Below are 12,402 nucleotides of genomic sequence, written 5' to 3' on the forward strand. Positions count from 1 at the left end.
GTATAAATCCTATTAATGGATTGTAATGCTAAGGTTTTATTTTGAGACCTTTTCTATATATAATATTTCTCCAGTGCCTTTACATATATTTCATCCCTATGTTTACTACAGAATGATCACTTTAAAGCCCAGAGACAAAAGTGTAAGTTGTGATATTAGGCTATATAAATAAAAAATGATTGATTGACTTTAATGACAAGTTTCTTCTTTGTAGAATTTCATTCTGTTGCATTTAAATAGTTTTTTGAGTTTGAAGACAAACTATCATACTATATTAGAGCTAATAAAGTGATATGATTTTTTCTTGTTTCCTTTTCTCTCTGTCTCTGGTGTCCCTGTCATTTCTTCCTTTCTCCCCTACTTCCTTAGTTCCTTCACTGAATGTTCTTCTAAATGTCTCTCTGAAACTGAGACAAACAGTGGAGAGGTCAGGTATAATTTATCATTTAAACCTTTTTTTAATCCTTCACCTGTCATGATAAATTGTCCCGCAACACAGTAGTCACTTCTGATAAGACATTTAAGGGTTTTTGATAAATAACAGACACTAACGTCTATTCTGTGATTCTGTGTACAAACATTTAACCAAATGTTTAATACATTGATGTGTCACACACTTACAACTTTTTGCAAGGTTTAACACTGATTTACAATGTTCTAATCTTTTCACACCTGCACTATAACACATTTACTCTTTAATCTAAGATCTATATGGTTAAGTTACACCAAAAACTAAGTACTATTATGCTTTGCTATCTGTTATCTGCCAGTGACAGATCTCCACATAAATCATCTGAAGTCGGAGTTTCACACCCAGCATTAAGTGGACGTTATGATGCAGGAGCCACACCCACATCTGTTCACATTGACCAACCACAGCCACAGGGGTCAGGTTCATCCGCCAATCAGCAACAGCCAGCGAAGGACGCAACAATCCCCAATTATGCCCACATTTCCAAACCTGGCAGCCTCTTCATAACTCAACACCAAGAGAACGATGTGTCTTGTACAACAGCCCTTCACTTGGTTGCCATCCAAATTATGTATTCAAGTTCTGTTGACATGTTTTGTCAGAAATACTCAACCAATGTGTCCAACATGAGCTATCGTGGTGCCTTACTGGTTCAACACCAAGTCAAATACCATCATGTAATTAGCAGAAGTTAAATGACTCTTCTCCTGATGCCAGCAAACATCCCACATGTTCTTGGACCCAGTCCTGTTTATACCCAAATTATAGCATCCTGTTTACCTGTTTCTTGTCCATCACCTGTTCTATATTTGTCACATGCTAGCGACTCCTCATTAGGTCAAATCAAAGCACCAGATGCTTCTTCTGATCATGTCCCTATTGATGGACCACCAGCTTCAGATAGTACTGTCACACAGTCACCAAGCCTGGGACTGCCCACAGCTGAAAGGTACATCGGGTTTGAGATAAAAGTTCTTAGTGTGACCCCAGAATGCGTAATTGGTCCAAAAAGAATGTGACTCTGATCATTTGCTTTACTTTGGTTACCCTGGTCTAGCAATTGCCCTCTGACACCACTAGAGGACAGCACAGACTCAAAAAAGTTTGAGTGCTGTGGACTTATAATTTATCAAGATGGTGATGACCACAAACTACATACTCAAGCTACCACGTCTCTGCTGCAAACTCAGTGTGACCTTTCATTTCAACAAAGGTGCTGCATAACAATTACAATGTTTTGATTCACATCAGGTAAAGTTTTCACTGGCAGGTCATTAATTGCTCCAACTATCTTTCCAATCTGTGATGTCTGTTCCCTCAGTTCCCCGGTCAAAGTTATTACTCATCTATCTTATATATCAGCACGTCATCATGTGCTTTCCACCAAACGAGTCAGGTACTGTACAGTTGTTCACCTTTATTGATCAATTTGACACACTTACTGACATATTGTTGGTGTCATTTTTAAATGTTTCTCTCTGGAGAAATATAATTTTACTTTGTGTATTTATAAACAGGAGAGAACTTCTGTCAAGTCCTCTGAACTTCTTACCTAGAGCAGCTCCCTGCCCCCCTCCACTCACCCCAAGTGCACCCAAACAGACCAAACAAAACACAAACCCTGAACACCGAAGTCCAATGTGTGTGTGTGTGTGTGTGTGTGTGTGTGTGTGTGTGTGTGTGTGTGTGTGTGTGTGTGTGTGTGTGTGTGTGTGACCTAGCATTACTATCCTTGTGGGGACCTACATCTGTTTACACAGTCACGTGTGGGGACTCGCCTCCCTTATGGGGACATAATGGAGGTCTCCATGAGGGGAATCATTAATTTAATTTTAGGGTGAAGACTTGGTTAGAGTTAGGCATGTGTTGGTTAAGGTTAGGATAAGTCTCCAGGAAATGCATGTAAGTCAATATAATGTCCCCTGAAGTGATGTGTGTGTGTGTGTGTGTGTGTGTGTGTGTGCATATGTGTGTGTGTATGTGTGTGTATGTGTGTGTGTGTGTGTGTGTGTGTGTGTGTGTGTGTGTGTGTGTGATGTATGTGTGTGTGTGTATGTGTGTGTGTGTGTGTGTGTGTGTGTGTGTGTGTGTGTGTGTGTGTGTGTGTGTGTGTGTGTGTGTGTGTGCGTGAGCATGATTATCCCTGAAAGTATCCAGACATGTATTCCCTGCCAATTATCCCTATCTTAAGTTTCACCACTATTTCCCTTTGATACTCTTCCTCATCTCTTCCTCAATGTGACGTCAGTGTCAGAACAACTTATCAGCGCAGGCACCAGTCTCCTGAGAAATCAGTGTCTCAGCGCTTATTGGATGCCCTGCTCATCAGTCCAATCACTAAAGCTCCGCCACTACTCTTGAGGAAAAAGAGGAAGCGCCGCAGCGTCAGTGAGCTGCACCTGTCCAAGAACAAAAGGTAGATGGTGCAGACCTGGATAAAGCTTTTACTGTTTAACTTGGTCTTCAACACTTGAAAATTGTTGACACTTTTTTATGTCGGAAATTATTAGGTTAATCAAGACAATCAGCATTCTTCATGCTGTTATTGTTCGAGGTTCAAACATGTCTTTAACAAGAGTTTTGTCCAGGTCTGAGTCTAGGAAAGAGTGACAAATATATAATTATCTAATTAAAAAAAAGTGATATAATGTGTGAAGACTACTCATTTACTCCAATGGGATGTGATGCATGAAGCTTTTGTATTTGGTCAATTGGTTGAATGTTTAAAAAAAAAAAAGGTAGACGGTAACTATTTGAAACAGTAGAATAAACAGCTCTTGTGTCTGCTGAACATGCCATGCATTGCAGTGAAAAGGCTGTGTTTGGTCAGAGCATGCCAGCACCAAAATACAAGGTCCATATGTGTTTGTGGAGACACCTCATACCAACTATGACATTCTGTGGTCGCTGTAAAACTACTTGGCAGCATCTCACAGAGATCAGTCATTGGCTAGTGGACATATCTGTACACATTTAAACCGTGAAGTATGAAAATAGTGTGTATGTGTCAGAGGGAGAGAGTTTGAGTGGATGTCTTTGTTATTGTGTGTGTGCGTGAATGCACACACATGGATGGCATAGTGTGTGAAGATTGAATTTGATCCAAAGACTATCACAGTGCTGAAATATATACCATCTGTTGTGTGGCAGAGAGAGCTGCTGGACAGCAGTCAGCTATGTTAATGGTCCATTTGTTCAATGTTTAAACCAACACATTTATGAGATGCACAATGCAAGTTCTCATTAGAGCTACAGTACACAAGGGGTTACTTAAGATAATGTAAACAGTTGTACCTGAAATGTACCCTTTTTCCCTCATTTTCACTTAAACCAGCCAACAAGAAGTCTCATTATTTGGCAGCAGGCAGTGCTGAAAATAGAAACAAATTGAAACAAAAACAGACATGTACATGTAGAGCAAGGCCAGGCAAGTGATACATGATTTAAAATGTCAAGGTTGCAGTGTAATGTTAAAAAGTGTTGAATACAGATATGAACAGAGAAAAGACACAAACAAGATAATTGTGTCCCTCTTTCCTCCTTCCTCCCATCCCTCTTTAATTATCCCTTCAGTTAACTAGGTTCATGTGTGGCCCAGTGCGTCCAGATGGTCAGCACTCCAACTGGCTACTATTGAATCATACCATGATTGATCCATTAATCAACCAATCACAGTCCTACAGAATACAATTAAGTTCCCATATAATGGGCCTGATTGGTGGAGAATATTAACGAGCTATGCTGTAATTGTCTCTAATGAATGAAGGACTGGGGAGCATCTTATTTCCTGCTCTACTTGTCACCTGTTGTTAGCCAATTCCCAAAGCTAATGTTGTTCTCCTAGATAACTTGAATATATGGCACTATAGCCTTTAATCTCAGTTATCGCCTAATAGCATAATGGGAATGAGATCCTTCCTGTTCTTTACATGAATGTTCCGCTTGATAAGTTGATACCAGATGACGTTCTTGTTTGCATTTCAAAATGTGTAAAATAGTGACCAGTGAATTTAGTTTGGCGTGTTACCAGAAAGCTTCCTGATTTACTTGCTTAATTAAGCTATTTTTCTACCTTGGAGGGGATTTATATCAGTAGTTTGCCAATCTTGGGGTCACTCATTAGTCTAACCTACAGCTAATGTCCACAGCAAGGCCATGAGGGATTGCAAGTATATAATTATTAGTTTAAAGGTCACATGCAGAAAACATTGGGAACCATTCACTTTCAAGATTTACATTCACTTTTGTAGTTAATCCCACCAAAAGATTGATAACAACAACATGTATTTTTTTGGAAACTAATTTCAATCATGAATAATCAAGAAAAGGGGTAAATGAAAGTACAATTAATAAAATACAGTTAGGTATAGGAGGTTATTTTGGTCTATGCTAAATGTTTCCGTAAATTGTTCAATCTAAATGGGATCAAATTGAAATGAGACTGAACACTGTTTGCGCACCGTCTGTACCCTCTATCTTGCTTAAGATATACAAGGTTAGTGTGGAGTGTATCCACTGTCTCCTCTGCCAGGCACATGGTGTACAACATGATAAGAAGATAATGGGAATGAAGAGAGATGTTCTTCAATGTGACAGTCTCTTTCCTATAGACAGTACTTAGATCAGGACTGTATCTTCTAAAGGCTGATTAGCTGGAATCAATGCTAACACAACAGTCTGCTGGGTGTATTCATCACAATTCTTGTCACCACACTGAAGCTTGTGTGCCTATTGTTTCACAGTCTGTTTTCATCACATGGCTTTCCTAACCATGTTCAAGGTTCAAGGCATTTATTGTCATTCGTACATAGCTACAGTGTAGTTATGTCGATGAAAATCTTAAATCCCAGGCTCCTCCAACAGTGCAACCCAATAACACAGATAAAATACTGCAAGTAAATACAATATGTGTCTATTCATTTGAGATACACATTTTGTAAGTGCTATTTTATAACAACTAAGGGAAAAAATGCAATTCTAACAGCCATAACCAACTATCTCTGTCACTTTGCGTTTATGTATTTCTTTCTTATTCTCTTTTTCTGTCTTTTTTTTGTGGCTTGTCACACGAAAGGGTGTCTTGGCATCAATCTGCCACAGAAGAGGGAGACCCTCTCTTTTCTTCTCCTGTTAACGCTGTCTACATATTTAGGTACATTTCAAGTGAAAAACAGAGGACCTACTGATGTGATCACAAACACAAGTGTGCTATTCTCCCTTTATCTTAATCTATGTCTCTCTGTCTGTGAAGTCACCTCTCATAGTCCGATCACTCTTTCTCTTTTCGTCTCTTTCTCACTGAAATCTAACATACAGACAAAACTCAACCTAACTATGATTGTAGTTGCCATAACACTTGTCTTCCACGAGGCCCTTAACAACTAGGAACAAGAAGAAGACAGCAGTTTTCCAACTGTTCACATTGGCTACAGCTATGCATTTTGGGTATAATATGGGGAGATGTTACTGGCCCACCCAAGCTTCTCAACTGGTGCTGTCAAATACTTGAAAACACATAGTGAGGGATATTGACTCTGCATAATTTGAAGAGCTAAAGAAATGTTCCTACGTTCAACAACGATATCTGGCATGCTCTGCCATCTCTCTGCAATACCAGAAAAATACTTTCAAAGCCTGTCTTGGTTTAATTTAATCCCTAAATGCAAATAATAGTCAGTCTTATTTCAAATGCTATTTTATTTATTCTGTTATGTATTTGATTAATAATGGATTTTATGTTAAAGAATGTGTGCGAAGTCACATTTGTATTGCTCAGTTTTTACTTATACCATACAATCATTCTAAAAAAATACAAGTCTATCAAACATGTTCTTCTTGAAAAACAATTAGGTGCATTCAGGAGATCAGAGAGCATATTTCCTAATAAGTCCTAAAAACTTTAACAAGTAAATAACGTTTCCACCATTAAGGAAGACTTACTCAGAGACATGTTATGAACTGCAAAATAATATGTTTCAGCAAGCATTGAGGCTTTATCATCACTGAGTCATCAGTTATCTTGCTTGGATTTTAATGAGATTTGAATTGCTGGAGACTTTAACTGGGACTGGTTGTCCTCTGTCTCCGATAGTTTTAAATCAACCTCTGACTCTTTTAATCTTACGCAATTTATCAATAGCCCAACTCGTCCTAATCTTAAACACCAAGATAAATCGTCTCTTATCGACTTATTTTTAACATATGCGCCTCATAAGTTTTTGGATATTGGTATTTTTGCAAATGATATGAGTGACCATTGCGCTATATCTACAATCAGGCAAGCTAAGCTTCCAAAAACAAGACCACAAATAGTTTTTAAACGTGACTTTAAACAATTCTGCGAGCAAGCATTTTTTCATGACCTGTGGGATTTTGATTGGAACAAGATCTCTCTCATTAGTGATGTTGAACTGGCATGGGATTATTTTCACGAGGCTTTTACTAGAATTATAAACAAACATGCTCCTTTCCGCAAATTTAGGGTGAAAGGGTTAAAAAATCCCTGGTTTAGTCCTCAACTGGCCAGCATTCTAAAAGAAAGGGATATTGCCTGGTCAAGGGCCAGAAAATCGAAATCTCAAGTGGATTGGATTGTTTTTAGACAGCTCCGAAATCATTTCACCTTCCTAGTTAAAAAGGCTAAATCTGAGTACTACATTTCTAATACTACTAGTAACTTAAATGATCCAAAGAAAATTTGGAAGGTAATAAAAAACTAATTTGGAACAGAAACTAAAAATGAATTACCAGCCTGCATTGTAAAAAGTATTGTGCAGCTCTATTTATTGATTTGTCAAAGGCGTTTGACAGTTGATCATATCATCCTGGCGGAAAGACTTCACAGTATCGGCTTATCTAGGCATACTGTAGGTTGGTTTTTAAATTATTTATCAGCGAGAACCCAATGCGTCCAACTTTGGGTCCTCTTCTTCCTTCCTCCCGATAGCAAAAGGTGTGCCACAAGGTTCCATATTAGGACCAATTCTTTTTACCATATATGTAAATAATCTATGTAATAATTTAGCAAATGCTTCTTACCATTTGTATGCAGATGATACTGTTATTTATTGTTCCTCCGCTTCTATAGAGCAAAGTCTAGATTTCCTCCAGTCTGCCTTTGATGTCATACAACCCATTTATATCAACTAAAGTTGGTATTAAATGCTGAAAATTCCAAAGTGATGATATTTTCGAATGGCTAAAAGTTACCATCTATTCTACCCAAGATTTGTACTGCACAAGGGACTGACATTGAGAGGGTCACTACTTACAAATATCTGGGATTTCTTATTGAACAGAACTTGTCTTTCAAGTTACACACGTAAAATGTTGTTTCAAAGCTAAAAATAAAATTAGGTTTCTTTTAAACACATTTGATATCTGCAACGTTTTTACCTGTATTAGATTATGGTGATCTGCTATACATGAATGCCTCTGACCAGTGCCTAAAGAGCTTGGATACTGTGTACCGTTGTGCCTTATGATTTATTACTGGATGTGGATATCGAGTACACCATTGCACTTTATATGCTGCTGCTAATTGGCCATCTTTGTCTGCTCGCAGACTTTCCCATTGGTTGGGTTTTATTTATAAATCTCTGCTTGGGTTAGTTCCCTCCTACATTTGCACATATATGTGTCGAAGAGAAAGTCTATATGGCCTGCGCTCCCAAGATTTTATTCAGATGCTGGTTCCTACAGTGAGAACAAAACTGGGTAAAACAGCTTTTAAATATGCTGCCCCCACAGCTTGGAACAGTGTACAGAAGGAGCTGAAACTCTCAGATTTAATCACTATGGGGGAATTCAGGTCCATCTTAAAGGACAGAGAACACGACACCATTGGTAGATGTGAGTGCTCGTATATCCTAAAATCGTTTTAAATGTTGCCAGTTTTGAATGATTTTTAATATTTTGTTTTACTTTGCATATTGACTGGCTAATGTGCCATTTTATTTGTGTTTTACAGCTGTATTTGTCTGCCTGTCATGTCTGTGTGTTATCTGTTCTAACTTCGTACATGCTGCCCCTCTTGGCCAGGTCACTCTTGGAAAATAGATTTTAATCTCAATGAGTCTTTTACCTGGTTAAATAAAGGATATATATATATATATGTTGACCTATGAGAGAAACTGTGTGACCTCCAAAAGATTATATTGCTATCTGTAAAAAAACTTAAAACAATAGCATGGATATCAAATGTCACCCTGTTCCACAGCATTGTTCACTGAACACTTATCATATATCTATGCAAGGCTCAGTTTGTCTATGTTATTAAATTAGTGTTCTGGCATCGTTTCATGTGATGACCAATATATTTTACTGCAAAGTCTCTTAAAATTACTCAGCCTTTGACCCAAATGTGAATTTCAGGTCTATTTCTTGGAGCCCATGAAAATGGACTGCCCATGTTCCTGTGGGGACTTATTCAGTTTGCCTATTTGTGACATCACTTTAGCATATAAGCCTGAACTTTGTGCATTCTTAGGAGACATTTAAAGTATAAAGGGAGGTTAAAACAATACCTGTGTACAATAGTCGTGAAAAAAAGATTATGCATTGAATAATGTGAACTCTTCACCGCACCATAAGAGCTCTCTTCACCCCCATTATTAGTTCTCGGAGTCTGGCATCTGTCTACAGCACATCTGGAATGGGCACTTTCGTTCATTACACTATGATATATTTCACTGCACCGTAGTCCGTTTCTCTCTGTTAGGTCATGGGAATTGATATGCTGGCATCATTTTTGAATGAGTTTGCTGTATCATTAGTGCTGTGCAAACTCGTTTCCCATCCATCATCAGGCCGGTGGCCTGGACTCTGTTCTGCTGTGAAGTGGCACATGGCACATTGTTGTGAGTGTGTACTCACATGTAGGAATTGCTCTGTGAAGTTGAGTACTATACTGTGTTGGCTGAAGCTGCATGCAGTGTTTTGTTTGGTACAATATTTTTCTCCGCTCTGTCAGCAGGTAGGTGGTCTGGAATCCGTCTTACTGTATTTTGACAGAAACTTGAATAACGAGACTGTGCTGATGTATTTTTCCTGTCTACCTGACAAGATTAATGGCTATTCGTACAGTAGGCTCTCTGTGATATTTTGTTGGGAATTACATTTTGGAAAAAAAAGGACTAAGGCACATAAGTCACAGTACATACCAACCATTCTGATTGAGTGGATAGTAACCATGCATTTTGCAATTCAAGCACTGAATACTGAGTTTGTGTAGGGGGAATTTGTTTATAATGTTAATTACACAACGTTTTCCCATTAATTGATCAGAATATAATTTCCATTCCATTTACAGTGAGGAGGGAAAGGAGCCAGAACTCAGCAGCCATGAGTCAGCAGTTATCAAAACCATGACCAAAGGACCGCCTGCAATCCAGGGTAAACACGTGTGTGTGTTTGTTTGTTTGATTGATTGATTGAAAAGTTTATTAACAGCTTGTATATTGGGTACAGTACAGTACAGCTCAAAACATACAATTGTTAAGGGGATGCAGACCAGAGAAAGACTTTCGTCTTGTTTACATCAGGGTCCCCCATTTCCAATTCATCATGTCATTTAAGACATATAAGACATATTTGACATACAGATGGCTTATTTACAATTTACATACAGGTGGTTTTTTACATACAGATTGCTTATTTACAATTTTCATTTTAGATTTCGTTCTAATACATCCTAACCGGACATTTAAGACATACCAAGTCTACAGATATACAGTTAGTAACAGAGTCTAAAATGCGAGTATATACATAGATGGGGGGGAAGCTGTCCATTGAACGACAGGTTGAGATTTGTACCATTACCGGGGCCAGTTTTGCAATGCTCTCCCCCGAAGGTGCTCTTTAAGAGAGGTTTTGAAGGTAAGTATAGTTTTACTTTCCTTTACAGTTGTGGGAAGAGCGTTCCACTTTGATGTGGCATAATTGCGAAACGTGTATTCCCCCTTTTTTGTGCCAAATCTGGGTTTCACATGATTTGTGGAGCTCCCTCTGGTGTTATGATCATGTTATTCCTTGACCTTTGGGAAGAATTTTGACATGTACATGGGTACCATAGAGGTGTGTGTGTGTGTGTGTGTGTGTGTGTGTGTGTGTGTGTGTGTGTGTGTGTGTGTGTGTGTGTGTGTGTGTGTGTGTGTGTGTGTGTGTGTGTGTGTGTGTGTGTGTGTGTGTGTGTGTGAAATATATATATAATATTAATATAGGATATTAGAAATAACATATCCGCCTTTGTCAGCATAAAATAATACATGATACATGGGTTTCAATGATTTAAGAATGCCTTCATGTCCATCGAGCCTACTGCTTCATGAAGTCTGTAGGAAAGTACATTGCTGCTTGAATCTGTTACTAAATACAGTTAAAGTATATTTGCCTAAGTGTCTGTGGCTTTTACTGTAGGCATGTCGTGGAACTTTTTCACAAAATGTACTAGTGGAGTGTAATCAGACTGCTGCCTCACATGTTTTCTTAGCACAAGTCATAGTGGGTACCTTACTGTAAATGTAGAGTCCCTCAAATAGATTCGTAACAATTAATTAATTTAGGAATTGAACTAAATCCTTTTTTAATTATGTATTTTGATTGATTCATATATGCCCCCTTACAGTAACGAAAATGTTATTTTTGTTCTCACAAAAAATGTTTGATTTGAAATCCTGACATAGTGTAAAACTGATTTACTGCTGTTAGATTTAATGTTGTTGCAGCCATTTAGCGAGAGGGAAAGAGGCTTATTTTTCCATGGACCAAGCGTGACATATGTTGTGAAATAGGTCATTGCAGACTTTCTTTTTCTTTTCTCGTCTTTTTCCTCTGTGGAAGCCCATTAAGCAGGCGAGAAAGTCCCGCTCTGCCTGTTGCACTTTGTTCAGTAACACGTGCAGCACTTCTACTCCGTAAGAAAGATAATATTTACTGAAGACTTATGTTATGTATAGGAGTTATGAATAAAGTTTTAAAGGCAAACCACAGTGCTGCCGAACAACTAATCTACTCCACTCTACTGCACTGGGGCTCACAGTTTCTGAGAACATTAATTGTTCAGTTTAACATACTGTATATGTACCCCAAAAATGTTTCTATCTGCCTATTTAACTGCTTCAACTTTTACTCCATCCAATCTAAAATCACAAGTTCTCTCCTTTTCCGCCAGTTATCTCCCTTATGTATCAGCCACTCATCAGACCACATGGTCTTTCATCCATTAGTTGGTCTAAAAACGACTCCAAATCAATAATAATGTTGCTCCCTGGCAGCAGGTGTGTACAAATCGACTGTTCGACATGTTTGCTGATAATCTTAAAATGAGAGGCTGAAAATATGCTTGGAGATGTGCAAATCTGGTTTGAGGTTTTGCTTCTCGAGTGTCAGTTTAAAAAATACTGCAATTGTAAAATTTCAAAATGTAAAAGAATACCTGAATACTGCCCCAACATTTCATGGAAAACCATCCCTGTTCCTATGCCAAACACATATTTAAACATTACACGCATGTAATGGTAAAGCCAAGCTCCAAAAGTAGTCCATTCCTCCCCATGTGCATATAAAAACAAACCTTCATCCACAGTCTGAAGATCAAAGGCCAGGCTATATGTTTAGCCAGGTGTTGGTTTAGGTTTTAGCTGAGGGAAGGTCTGTGTGTGTGTATGTGTGTGTGTGTGTGTGTGTGTGTGTGTGTGTGTGTGTGTGTGTGTGTGTGTGTGTGTGTGTGTGTGTGTGTGTGTGTGTGTGTGTGTGTGTGTGTGTGTGTGTGTGTGTGTGTGTGTGTGTGTGTGTGTGTGTGTGTGTGTTCGCTTGTGCGTGGCCATGTGTATGAAGGCACATATGCCATAGGCATGTGTCAAAGTTGTAGATTGATGTGGTGAATTCATGGTTGTTGACAACAGTAGTCACCCAGCTGCGTGCACCACCCT

The 12,402-nt window shown here is 38.5% G+C and overlaps 1 protein-coding gene across 3 annotated transcripts in view; it reads left to right on the top strand.

Moving 5' to 3' along the window:
* Positions 1–12,402, top strand: part of pdlim5a (PDZ and LIM domain 5a) — a 59,912-nt gene that overhangs the window by 42,452 nt on the left and 5,058 nt on the right. For all 3 annotated transcript variants that reach the window (XM_034234982.1, XM_034234983.1, XM_034234984.1), the window contains one exon: positions 9,783–9,865. In XM_034234982.1, the coding sequence (XP_034090873.1) occupies positions 9,783–9,865 (83 nt within the window). The remainder of the gene's footprint in view (positions 1–9,782; positions 9,866–12,402) is intronic.

This window comes from Gymnodraco acuticeps, unplaced genomic scaffold, assembly GCF_902827175.1.
Source record: "Gymnodraco acuticeps unplaced genomic scaffold, fGymAcu1.1, whole genome shotgun sequence".
Classification (NCBI taxonomy): Eukaryota; Metazoa; Chordata; class Actinopteri; order Perciformes; family Bathydraconidae; genus Gymnodraco; species Gymnodraco acuticeps.